Source organism: Camelus dromedarius, chromosome 3 (assembly GCF_036321535.1).
Source record: "Camelus dromedarius isolate mCamDro1 chromosome 3, mCamDro1.pat, whole genome shotgun sequence".
In the NCBI taxonomy this organism is placed as follows: domain Eukaryota; kingdom Metazoa; phylum Chordata; class Mammalia; order Artiodactyla; family Camelidae; genus Camelus; species Camelus dromedarius.
In genome coordinates this window covers 91,946,122-91,960,606 of record NC_087438.1, presented here as the reverse complement: position 1 = coordinate 91,960,606, position 14,485 = coordinate 91,946,122, and the positions used below count along the sequence as shown (strand labels likewise).

Below are 14,485 nucleotides of genomic sequence, written 5' to 3'. Positions count from 1 at the left end.
CATTACACTGAAGGTATTCAGACTGTTTTGTAGGGGGGTATTATGGACATTGATATACTAGGAGGTTATCACATTAGACCAGGGAAAGATGATGGTAGCTTGAACCAGAATGGTTGTCACAGAGATGGAGAGAAACAGACTCAAGAGCCATCTGGGCTAAATCCATAGGACTTGGTAATGGACTAAATATAGAAGGCAAGGAAGGTGTCAAGACAGACAGGTTCTTGGCTTGTGTTAATGGATGGATGGTAGTGTCATTCACTGAGGAAGAGAAGTGCAAGAGGAACGAGCTGTGGGAGGTTTTCTAAAGGAGAGTCAGGGGAAAAGGATCATGAGCTTGGTTTTGAATATGCTGAAACTGAGGTATCTTTGAAAGAACTGGCAGAAAATAAGAGACAGTTGGGTACACAGGTCTGGAAACTGAAGTCTGGTCGAGAGACATAAATCCATGAGTCATCTACAAATACATGGTAATTCAAGCAATGAAAGTGAATGAGCTTGTCTAGGAAGAGAGTACCAAGCAAAAACAGGAGAGGATCTAGGATTGAGCCTGTGGAACTCCAATATTTTTTGGCTGGGTAGGACATGGCTGTGTGGGAAGGAAATAGGCAACAATGTTGTGCCATGTAATGATAGTCTAGAAAAAAATTTTCAAGTAAGAAGTGATCAGATAGCTACTATTTACTGAGTTGTACATGGAACAATGACCCTCCAAAGATAATGATATCCTAATCCCTGGATTTTGAGAACGTGTTTGGTTATGTGGCAAGTGGGGATTAAGACCACAGATAGAATTAATGCTGCTTCTCATCTGACTTTATTTATTTAAAAAAATTTATTATGTATATTTCACAACTTTAAACATTGTTAATATTTTAAAATGACATAAACTTTACATACTAAAATTGTACTGTATTTTTGACATATGGATATGAGTTTTGGTATATTCATATAATCATGACATCACCATGGTAAAAACAATGAACATATTCATGATTTCCAACATAGTCACTGTGTCCCTGTGTGATCCTGCTCTTCCTCTACCACTAACCCTACCCTCAGCCAACCACTGATCTTTCTGTCACTATAGATTAATATGTATTTTCTAGAATTTTATACAAATGGAATTAGTATGCACTCTATTTTGTCTGGCTTCTTTCTTTGAGATTTATCCATGCTGCTGTATCAACAGAGCATTTTTTATTGCTGAGTAGTATTCCACAATATCATTTGACTTTAAATGGAGAATATCCTGGACTTCTGGGTGGGGCCAAGGCAATCACAAGAGTCCTTAAATATGGAACAGGGAGGCAGAAGAGGTCAGAATGATGTGATATGAGAACTCTGTCTACTGTTGCTGGCTTTCAAGACGCAGGAAAAAGACCACGATCCAAGGGATACAGGTAGCCTCGAGAAGATGGAAAGGGCAAGGAAACAGATTTTCTCCCAGAGCCTCCAGGAAGGATCAAAGCCCTGCCAACATCTTGATTTTAAGCCAATGAGACCCAATTTGGACTTCTAAACTACAGAACTGTAAGATAATAAATTTGTATTGTTTTAAGCATCTAAGTTTGTGATATGTTATAGCAATCATACCAATACATGAGAACTTATGACATATTCAGCATTTTATATGCATTAGATGAATCCTTATAACATCCTACTAAGCTATATACAGTGATAATGAACTCTTATTTTACAAATTTAAAAAAAAGGGCTTTCTATGAGGTCTATTTTGTATAGCAATAGCATTATCCTAATTAATACAGAGGTTATCTGTGACCTTAGTTGGAGATGTTTCAGTAGAAAAATATGGACAAAGTAGGAGTCAGAAGGAAGTGAACAAATAGAGACAGAGAGTATCAACAACTCTTTTAAGAGGACGGGCTAAAAAGGGGAAGACGGAGACAGTAACAGGAATAAAATGAAATCTGCGGCTGTGGGAGAGACCTGAGTGTGTTCAAAAGCCAGTAAAAGAACCTGTTTGAGAATCCAGTAGCTAGTATAGTGCCTCTAGCACACAACAGATACAGAACAGTATTGGTTACATAAATTATTTAATTAGTTTGACAACTAAATACGTAAGTGAAAGGGAGGGGTAAGGTGTAAGGAAAGCAATTTACTCTACAGGGATAAAGCCTTGAATCCAGGGCAGCCTAATTTCAATATCCGTACCCATTACAAGATGCTAATTGCCTCTAACAGAATGACAACAGTTGAAAGGAACAAACTATTACTCTTTCCTGTCTGCTTTTCATCTCATGGATCCCTATAGACATGATACTAGCATTTTTCATTCATTCAATCTATCTTTGAGTGAGTATGCACCTTTAATTAAGCAACTATACAAAAATTACTCAAAGGAATCCAACAATATCACTACATCTTTAATGGGATCATTCTGCTTAACTGATAAAGAGTATCAAATAAAAAGTTAAATGTTGACAGTGGATGAGGTTGTGCAGGCGTAGAAGCGTGGCAGAACTTTGCTTTCTGCTCAGTTTTGCTGAGAAACTAAAACTGCTCTAAAAATAAAGTCTGTTAAAAAATTAATAAGCTCTCCTTCAGACTGGGATTTCAAAATTTGTAGATACTGACAGTTATATGCAGAATAGATAAACAAGATTATACTGTATAGCACAGGGAAATATATACAAGATCTTGTGGTAGCTCACAGTGGAAAAAAATGTGACAATGAATATATGTATGTTCATGTATAACTGAAAAGTTGTGCTCTACACTGGAATTTGACATAACATTGTAAAATGACTATAACTCAATAAAAAAAGGTAAAAAAAAAAAGCTCTCCTTCAGTAATCAAAACAGTATGGTACTGGTACAAAAAACATACACATAAATCAATGGAACTGGACAGAAAATCCAGAAATAAACCCACATACCTAAGGTCAATTAATCTTTGACAAAGGAGGCAAGAATATACAATGGAGAAAAAGTCTCTTCAGCAAGTGTTGTTGGGAAAGCTGGACAGCCACATGTAAATCAATGAAGTGAGAACAATCCCTCACACCATATTCAAAATAAACTCAAAATGGCTTAAAGACTTAAATATAAGAAATGACACTATAAAACTTCTAGAAAAGGACATAGGCAAAACATTCTCTGACATAAATCATACCAATGTTTTCTTAGGCCAGTCTCCGAAGGCAATAGAAATAAAAGCAAAAATAAACAAATGGGGCCTAATCAAACAAGATTTTACAGAGCAAATGAAACCTTATAAAAAAAAGAAAAGGCAACCTACAGACTCAGAGAAAATATTTACATATGATGCAACTGACAAGGGCTTATTTTCCAAAATATACAAATAGCTAATACAACTTAGTAACAAAAAAACCAACAACCCCATCAAAAAATGGGCAGAAGACTAAATCGACATTTGTCAAAAAAAGACGTACAGATGGCTAATAGGCACATTAAAAGATGCTCAATATCACTAATTATAAGAGAAGTGGAAATCAAAATTACAATGAGGTTATCACCTCATACCAGTCAGAATGGCCATAATTAAAAACTCTACAAATAAATGCCAGAGAGGGTGTGGAGAAAAAGGAACCCTCCTACACTGTTGGTGGGAATGTAAATCAGGGTAACCACTAAGGAGAACAGTATAGAGGTGCCTTAAAAAACTAAAAATAGACTTACCATGTAATCCAGCAATCCCACTCCCTGGACATATATCCAGGGAAAACTATAATCTGAAAAGACATGGAAACAACCTAGATGTTCATCGACAGATCAGTGGCTCAACGTGTGGTTGGGGTGTGTGTGTGTGGGGGGGGGGGTGTTATTACTCAGCCATAAAAAAGAATGAAATAATGCCAGTTGCAGCAACATGGATGGAGAAAAACAAGTAGCACTAATATCACTTATATGTGGAATCTAAAAATACATACAAATTTTATTCGCAAACCAGAAATAGATTCACAGACATAGAAAACAAACTTGGGTTACCAGAGAAGAAAAGGAGGGAGGGATAAATTAGGAGTTTGGGATTAAAAGATCCACATTACTATACATAAAATAGATAAAAAACAAGGACCCACTGTATATAGCACAGGGAACTATATTCAATTTCTTGTAATAAGCTATAATGGAAAAGAATTTGAAAATATATGTATATATGTACATGTATATATTATATATTATATATACATACCTATATACTGAATAATATATATACATGTGTATACTGAATATATGAATACATATATATATACTGAATTAAAAATTGGTAAGCTCTCATAAAATAGTAGGGATAAATAAAGTCTTATAGACCTAAAAGATAAAAAATGAACAGATATTCAAATTTACTTACTTTGTTCTAGTAATGACTCCTTCTAGGGTTTTAAATTCTGTCTTTTTGCTTTTCTGAGTACACACCATAGATCTCTGCACAGCTACAAGTTCTCCATTCACATCACGAAACTGCAGACGAATCTGAGCTCTAACATCCGTTTCTTGAGCAACCTTTGAAGGTTAAGAGAAAAATTCTATCTTAATAAGTATCAGAATATTAGTTCTGAAAGAAAAGATATAAGCAATCATATCTATCAAAAATGAGGAAAAGAGAAAAATTTATCCAAAATCAAAATGAATGACATTTTTTACATGATATTCAAAATATAGGAGGAAAGGAATATTGCTTCATTTACTAGAACTTTGTTATATTATCTACCTTCATTATTCAGCATCATTAGATCAGGTATATAGATTTTTTCAAATAAATAAATTTTATCTTTTTAAATACCAAAAGTGTTTTTCAAAATATTTTTTAAATAATCACAAGCTTAAAGAATAACAGAAATATAGTGTGTGTGTGTATGTGTGTGTGTGTGTGTATATATATATATATATATCTTGTGACTTTTTCACCCAAACTACTTGAGAGTTAAGTTGCTGACATTGATGTTCCAACACCAGCATTTCCTACAAAACAAGGACATTTTCAACCATAAAAACCTGGAAAATGAGAGTAAGATATATTACTACCATGTGGTCCTGAGATCCCATTCAATTTTGCCAATTATTCCAATATGTTCTTTATGGCAAAAGGATCCAGTTTAAAATTACTCATTGTCGTTATGTCTCTTTAGGTTTGTTTTTTTTTTTCATTCTGGAATTGTTTCTCAGATTTTCCCTGACTTTCATGACTGGTAACTCAAAAAAAATGCAGAACATTATTTTAGAGTATCTCCCAAAATTTCGGTCTATCTAACAGTTCTTCATGACTAAAATCAGATTATGCATCTTTGGCAGGAATATTAACAGAAGTGATGATGTGTTCCTTACACTACATCTTATTAGATGATTCAGTTTACCTCGTTACTGAGGATGTTACTTTCAATTTCTTGGTAAAGGTGTTACCTGAAAGGCTTCTCCACCTTAAAGTTATTTTCTCTACTTTGCTATTAATAAATACTTGGGAATGAGAGAGACATTGAGACCATGTAAATGTCTCACACCTCACCAAGCTTTTCCTCCACTAGTTTTAGCATCTCTATTAAAGTTTCTCACATGAATGAATTATTACTATGATAGCTATCAACTCTTTTCAGGTACTGGACAACAGATGGTGCAGGACTGTGATCTTTGAGAAAAGAGAAATAATATGAGGTGACTGCACTCATTCTAGCTACCTAGGGACATTCTGAAAACTTCAACTCATGGAATTAGAGCCCAACAGAGAATAGCAATCACTTGGCAGATGAAACAAAGAAAGAAGTTTGGTTATGCTGAGGTGGTTGTAAATTGTAAATTGATTCAGGGTACAGGAGTGGGGTTGCTGTGCAGAGATGGGGCACCAAAAATCTGGGAACTCTTGAGTCTTTGGACAAATACCAAGCTACATGTGTTCCAGGAAGCGATTCAGTGAGGAATAGCAGAGAACAACTACTGGGGTATAGGAGTGGGATTGTGAGCTGAATGGAGGATCTAGAGGTTACACAGTACTTGGAGACATGAGTCCTGATATGCCAGAGTAGGAAGAGCTTATGGAAATTCCCAGTATTCTGCTGAGGTCTCAGAAAGACCATCCAAACAAATCATGCAACAAGCTTTGACAGAATTAAGCTAAATGTCCAATAAATTAACTGCCTTCTAGAACAAAACCCAACACATTTTAAAGGAAGTCAACATAATCCAAACTGTCACTGTAGTGTCTTCAATGTCCAGGATATAATAAAAAATTAGTGGCTATACGAAGAAGCAATTGTAGTCCATAACTGGGAGGGAAAAAAAGAAATAGAAACATATCCAGAATGACAAATTTTGGAATTAGCAGACAAGGATATTAAAAACTATGACAATAGACTCATAGACATAGAATACAAACTTATGGTTGCCAAGGGGGCAGAGGGTGGGAAGGGATAGGTGGGATTTCAAAATTGTAGAACAGATAAACAAGATTATACTGTACAGCACAGGGAAATATACACAAGATCTTATGGTAGCTCACAGAGAAAATGTGACAATGAATATATATATGTTTATGTATAACTGAAAAATTGTGCTCTATACTGGAATTTGACACAAACTGTAAAATGATTATAAATCAATAAAAAATGTTAAAAAAAAAAAAAAGCTATGACACATAAGTTCAAGAATTTAAAGGAAAAGATGGCCATAATGTGTGAAATGATCTCAACAGACAAATAAAATTATAAAAAAGACCCAAGAAGCTGAATACATTAAAGCTGCATAAACACAATTATGCTGCATATTATACTCCATTTGCTGAAAACTATTAAAAACAGAAAACTCAACAGCTGAGATAAGAGCTGAGCTAAAGGCAGTAAAAAGCATACTAGATAATACAGAAGGACGAGTAAGTGACTTAGAAGACAGGATAACAGAAATCACCCAATCAGAACAACAGACAGAAAAGCAAGTGAAAACTAATAAAAGCAATATAAGGGACCTATGGGATAATATAAAGTGTGCCAATCTATGATTGGGGTCCCAGAAGGAGAAGAAAGAGAAAAGGGGGTTGAAAAGGTATTTGAAGAAATGATGACTGAAAAGAAGGAATCAGATATCTAAGTACAGGAAGCACAGAGGGTCCCCACCAAGAAGAACCCAAACAGACTTCACCAAGACATATTATAATTAAGACATTCACAGTTAAAGATAAAGAAGTGATTTTTTAAAATTTAACTTCAATTGAAATTTTACTTCAAATTAAAATTTAAAACTCTAAAAGAGGTACAGTAACACATGGGAAAAGCATATATATGTTAAATATTTTACCCAAATATAAATCTTTACAGTAACTGTAAGTTTTGAAACAAAACAGAGAAGGTACAATAAAGGGTGATCTTAAAAGATTTAACTTTTGAAATGTTAAAATGAGATTTCTGGGATATAAGAGTGGCTGAAGCAATAAGGATGTTCTTACTGTATATTCAATGATGGAGGAAATGGCTAGATTCAATAGAAGAAGCTTTGTGGATAGTCATTAAGCTGACAGAGAACACCTATCTGTGAGTCTTGATGACTGAGAGTAGTTGTACACAGAGACTTTTAAAAAGAGAGAGGAGAATCACTTGATAAATAGACATAAAGCAGTTTCACTTGTTTTCTAATATCTGAATGAAAAAATATATATATAATATTATCTACCTGACTGGTTCACTGTACAAAAGCCAAAAATGTGATAGAGACTTAAAAGATAAAACCTGAGTGCCTATTTCTCTTAGATAGGCCAGTATTATCATCATACCAAAGCCAGATAAGGAAACTACAGAAAAGCCAATGAAAGACCAATATCCCTGTGAATACAGATGCAAAACATTTCCCCAAATTAACTAGCAACTGAATTCAGTAGCACATAAATATAAAGAAGTGATTTTAAAGGCAGCAAGAGAAAAACAAAGATAATTACAAGGGAATCCCCATAAGGCTTTCAGCTCATTTCTCAACACAAACATTGCAGGTCAGAAGAGAGTGACAAGATATATCCAAAGTCCTGAATGAGAAAAAGCTATAACCTAGAACACTCTATCCAGACAGACTATCCTTTAGAATAGAAGGAGGGATAAAGAATTTCACAGACAAGCAAAAACTGAAAGAATTCAGCAATACTAAATCTATGACAAAACAAATATTGAAAGGTCTACTCTAAATAGAAAAGAAGCAGGATGCCATAGAAATGAGAAAATCATAATTGGAAATGCAATAACTACAATGAGTTGCAAAAGAATAAATAGGAAGATGTAAAAAAAAACATCAAAATCATAAAAGTGGAAGAGGGGAGCAAGAAATATAGATTTCTCTCTCTCTCTCTCTTTTTTTCTTTGTTCTTTCTAGGATGTGTTTGAGCCTACATGACTACCAGTCTAAAGCAAACAGATACAGTAATGGGTTAACACACTTGAAAAACAGGGTAACCACAAATCAAAAGCACACAACAGTCACAAAAACCAAAAAGAAACCAGGCTAATACAAAAGAAAATTATCAAACCACAAAAAGAAAAACAAAAAGGAAAAGAAAGGAACAAAGAAGAAATACCAAATCAACTGGAAAACAAAGTACAAAATGGCAATAAACACACATCTATCAACAACTACCGTAAATGTCAATGGACTAAGTGCTCCAATCAAAAGACATATAGAACAAGAACCTACAATATGCTGCATAAAAGAGATCCACTTTAGGGGGAAGGAGACACATAGACTGAAAGTGAGAGGACCGAAAAAAATATTTCAGGCAAATGGAAACAAGAAAGCAAGAGCAGCAATACTGATTTCAGACAAAATAGAGTTTAAAACAAAGGCCATAAAGAAGGACACTATATAATGAACAAAGGAGCAATACACGATGAGGATATTACACTTGTTAACATTTATGCACCCAACATAGGAACACCTAAATACATAAAGCAAATACTAACAGACATAAAGGGGGAATTTAATGGGAACACAATCATAGTAGGAGACTTTAACACCCCATTAACATCAATAAGGCAACAGAGATACTAAACGACACAATAGAAGAGTTGGACTCGGTTGATATTTTTATGACACTGCACCCCCCCAAAACTGAATATATATTATTTTCAAGTGCTCGTGGAACATTCTCTAGGATAGATGATATACTTAGACACAAAAGAGGCCTCCATAAATTTAAGAGGATAGAAATTATTTCAAGCATCTTTTCTGACAACAATGTCATGAAACTAGAAATCAACCACAGAAAAACAAATGAGAAAAAAACTGAAAGCATGAGATTAAACAACATGCTACTGAAAAAACAATGGGTCAGTGATGAAACCAAAGAAGAAATTAAAAAATACTTTGAGACAAATGACAATGAAAACACAATCACACAAAATCTATGGGATGCAGCAAAAGCAGTCCTAAGAGGGAAGTTCACAGCGATACAGACCTTCCTAAAAAAATAAGAAGAATCTCAAGTAAACAACCTACACTACCACCCAAAAGAATTAGAAAAAGAAGAGCAAACAAAACCTAAAGTCAGCAGAAGGAAGGAAATAATAAAGATCAGGGAGAAAATAAATAAAACAGAGATTAAAACATAGGAAAAAATCAATCAAACAAAGAGCTGGTTATTTTTGAAAGAATAAACAAAACTGCCAAACCTCAGGCCAGGCTCTCCAGGAAGAAAAGAGAGAGGACACAAATAAACAAAATAAGAAATGAAAATGGAGAAATTATAACCAATACCACAGATACACAGTATCATAAGAGAATACTATGAACAACCATCTGGCAATAAATTGGACAACTTAGAAAAAATGGACACGTTTCTAGAAACATACAGCACACTAAAACTGAATCAAGAAGAAATAGATCATTTGAACAGACCAATCACTAGGAGTAAAATAGAATCAGCAATAAAAAACATCCCTGCAAATGAAAGTCCAGGACCAGATGGCTTCACTGGGGAAATCTACCAACACACAGAGAAGAGCTCATACCGATCCTTCTCATGCTCTTCCAAAAGATTGAAGAGGAGAGAATACTCCCAGACTCATTCCATGAAGCCACCATAATCTTGATACCAATACCAGACAATGACACTACCAAAAAAGAAAATTATAGGCCAATATCATTGATGAATATAGATACAAAAATTCTCAACAAAATATTAGCAAACAGAATCCAACAACACATAAAAAAGATGATACACCATGATCAAGTTGGATTCATCCCAGGGACACTAGGGTGGTTCAACATACGCAGTCAATCAATGTGATACACCACATCAACAAAAGAAAGCACAAAAATCACATGATCATCTCAACAGATGCAGAAAAAGCATTTCATAAAATGCAACTCCCATTTATGACAAAAACTCTTACCAAAGTGGGTACAGAGGGAACATATCTGAACATAATAAAAGCTATTTATGACAAGCCCACAGCCAGCATAATATTCAACTGTGAAAAACTGAAAGCCTTCCCACTAAAATCTGGAACAAGACAAGGATGCCCACTCTCACCACTTCTATTCAACATAATCTTGGAAGTCCTAGCCACAGCAATCAGGCAAGAAAAAGAAATAAAAGGGATTCAAATTGGAAGAGAAGAGGTAAAATTGTCACTGTAACATACTATATATAGAAAACCCTAAAGGCTCCATACAAAAACTACTAGAGCCGATAAAAGAATTTGGCAAGGTAGCAGGATACAAGATTAACATACAGAAATCAGTTGCATTTCTTTACACTAAGAACAAAACAGGAGGAAAAGAAAGAAACAATCCCTTTTAAAATATCATCCAAAATCACATCCAAAACAATAAAATACTTAGGAATAAATATGACCAAGGGGGTGAAAGACTTATACATGGAGAACCACAAAATATTCATTAAGGAAATTAAAGATGACTTAAAGAAATGGAAAGATATCCCATGCTCTTGGATTGGAAGAATCAATATTGTTAAAATGGCCATACTGCCCAAGGCAATCTACAGATTTAATGAGACCCCTATCAAATTACCCAGGATATTTTTCACAGAACTAGAATAAATAACACTAAAATTTACATGAAATCACAAACGATCCAGAATTGCCAAAGCAATATTGAAGAAAAAGAATGAAGCTGGAGGAATAACCTGCCTAGAATTCAGACAATACTACAGAGCTACAGTAATCAAAACAGCATGGTACTGGCATAAAAACAGACATATGGATCAATGGAACAGAATAGAGAGCCCAGAAATAAACCCAGACACCTATGGTCAATTAATCTTTGACAAAGGAGGCAAAAATGGAGAAAAGACAGTCTCTTTAGCAAGTGGTGTTGGGAAAACTGGACCGCAGCATGTAAATCAATGAAGTTAGAACACTCCCTCACACCATATACAAAAATAAACCCAAAATGGCTTGAAAACTTAAATATAAGGCAAGACACTATAAACCTCCTAGAAGAAAACATAGGCAAAACATTATCCGACATAAATCTTAGCAATGTTCTCCCTAGGACAGTCTATCCAGGCAATAGAAATAAAAGCAAAAATTAACAAATGGGACCTAATTAAACTTATAAGCTTTTGCACAGCAAAGGAGACCATAAGCAAAATAAAATGACAACCTACAGAATGGGGGAAAATATTTACAAATGATACAACTGACAAAAGTTTAATTTCCAGAATATATAAACAGCTCATACAACTTAACAAAAAAACAAACAACCCAATCCAAAAATGGGCACAAGACCTAAACAAACAATTCTCCAATGAAGACAAAATTGGCCAATAGTCACATGAAAAAATGCTCAATATTGCTAATTCTCACAGAAATGCAAATCAAAACTACAATGAGGTATCACCTCACACTAGTCAGAATGGCCAACATCAAAAAGTCCATGAGCAATACATGCTGGAGAAGGTGTGGAGAAAAGGGAACCCTCCTACAGTGTTCATAGGAATGTAGTTTGGTGCAGCCATATGCAAAACAACATGGAGATTCCTCAAAAAATTAAAAATAGACCTACCATATGATCCAGTGATCCCAATCCTGGGTATATATCTGGAGGGAACCTTAATTCAAAAGTTATATGCACCCCAATGTTCATAGCAGCACTGTTTACAATAGCCAAGACATGGAAACAACCTAAATGTCTAAATGTCCATCAACAGATAACTGGATAAAGAAGTTGTGGAATATTTCTACAATGGAATAATACTCAGCCATAAAAAAGAATAAAATAATGCCATTTGCAGCAGCATGGATGGACCTCAAGTTCATCATCATAAGTAAAGTAAGCCAGAAACAAAAAGAAAAATATCATATGATATTACTCATGTGGAATCTGAAAAAAGAAAAAAGGACACTAATGAGCTCATCTACAAAACAGACTAACAGACATAGTAAACAATCTTATGGTTACCCAGGGAAAGCGAGTGGGAGGGATTAAATTTGGGAGTTTGAGATTTGCAAATGTTAGCCACTATATACAAAACAAGATTTTGAGAAGTTATTTCTGTATAGTACAGGGAGCCATTTTCAATATCTTGTAATAATCATTTATAAAAAAGAATATGAAAATAAATATATGTATGTATATGCATGACTGGAACATCTGTGGTGTACATTAGAAATGTTGTAACTGACTATACTTCAATTAAAAAATAAGTATCTTTTGCTGGCCTTTTAATGACTTTTGGGCAAAATTTTAACTTATAATAATTCATCAGTTTAATAAATATTTATTTAGCATTTTAGAGTTTTCACATGTTGTTTGGCTCAAAAATGACACTTTTTCCCTTCGAAGCATGGAAGGCAGGCAGGTTAAAAGAGTAGAGAAATGTACGTTAAACATCATCATAAGAGAAGTATAGGGTGTTTTGGGAGCACAAAATAGAAGCATCTAACCTGTCAAGGAAAGTTCTGGGAAGGTTTTCTAAAGGAAATGAATGTTTAAACTGAGACCTGGCAGAGTTAAGCAGAACTTAGCAGCTGAAATGATCTGAGTCACTCAATGGCTAAAGTAATTTCAGAACCTTTGGTGCAGAAACTAGGGGAAAGGGAATTAAAATAGAAAATGGTTCCAGTAGTTAAAATCTTTCAGAAACTTGTTAAGGGTTTTTGACTTAAAGTAATGGAAAGCTACTGAAGGGTTTAACCCAGGGGAAAGGCATGCAGTAGATATGCATTTTAGAAGAATCATTTTTACTTTAGAGTAAACAGACTAGACTGAGGCAACACAGGAAGCTGAGAGTAATCCAGGAGACACTTAGGATACAGACATCTCAGTGAGGAGGTAGCCACAGGATGATATTCAGCTTTGCGAGCTCAGGCACCTGATTCATCATTTCATCCCAAGGTTAACTGCTGCTTAGATCTTAATCCACAGTAGTTAAACAAAGGAGCTATGCATTTATGTGCCAGAAAATAAGTTAATTTGTTTACAATGTGCCGGACTAGTAGGCCAAATACAAATATTTGTTCTGGTGGCATCTATCTTTCTGTCAAGTATCAAATTAGTAAACGGAATTCAAAGAAAGGGTATTTTGCAGCATTTCAAACACAATACTATTGTTGATGCTCTTATTGAGGAAGAGTTACTTCAAAAGGAGTAATTTAGATTGAATTAATTTATTAAGGCAGAGAAATGTATATCACACTTTAAAACAGTTTCTATCCAAAAGAAAAAAAATTAAAAAAATAAAATAAGCCCTTCTCTTTCCAAACAATCTAGCTATAAAACCATTACATGGGGCAGAAGGAGGTACATATTCATGCTGGCTGGAGGTGGAGGGACATGGTAGCTCAGCCTAGAGCAGGATAACTGAGTTTGAGTAGGCTGAGAAGGGTATCCACATGGGGAGACAGCTTGAAACGGAGTTTCAAGAGTCCCAGTGTGTCAGTTCAAGGAAGATGAAAAGGGCTTCTGTGATAAGGAATGACCAAACTCAGGAGAAGGATAGTTTTCACACTGGGGAAAGGCATAATGTGCGGATTCATAGCCTGACAACACTGAGAAGGGAATCTGCATAGTGGGGAAGTCTACTGGGGAAATTCAGATCCCACGTTAGAGAGGGCATGCCTACAACAGGCCACTAGAACAGAGTTATCAGGGACAGAGAAAGGTGAGTAAGGTGTCCATGGGGTGGGAAACGGGAAGGTGGTCTAGCATGGGAAGTCAGAGCCCAAACAGAATGGGAAAACATTCATATGAGAGGGCCAACATGACAGGTTATAGCCCAAGCAGCATGAAGACGACTTGCACATGGCAGTGGAATCAGTCCAGTATGGAGTGCTGAAGTTCAAGTGCAGTGCTAGGAGATTCATTACATACAGGGGAATTGATCAAATAAGTAAATCTATTAAGAATACAGTCAATTCCCTGTTTCTCACTCCCTTCATTGTATTTATCAGGCAAACCCCTAACCTTGATTAAATCCAACTTTTCACCTTGCTCAGTGCTTGCCATTGAGCAACTGAACAAAACTGAAGAAACACAACCATAATGACTGGTCCCCCTACAAATTTTCACCCAC

At 35.1% G+C, this 14,485-nt stretch overlaps 2 protein-coding genes across 4 annotated transcripts in view; one reads left to right on the top strand and one right to left on the bottom strand.

Moving 5' to 3' along the window:
• RAD50 (RAD50 double strand break repair protein) overlaps positions 1–14,485 on the bottom strand; it is a 105,673-nt gene that overhangs the window by 56,701 nt on the left and 34,487 nt on the right. For all 3 annotated transcript variants that reach the window (XR_010380195.1, XM_064483921.1, XM_010981305.3), the window contains one exon: positions 4,337–4,488. Coding sequence is in view for 2 of the 3 variants with exons in the window: in XM_010981305.3 (XP_010979607.1) it covers positions 4,337–4,488 (152 nt within the window). In the remaining variant the exon portion in view is untranslated. The remainder of the gene's footprint in view (positions 1–4,336; positions 4,489–14,485) is intronic.
• KIF3A (kinesin family member 3A) overlaps positions 1–14,485 on the top strand; it is a 200,546-nt gene that overhangs the window by 171,969 nt on the left and 14,092 nt on the right. The gene's annotated exons all lie outside the window — the stretch shown is intronic.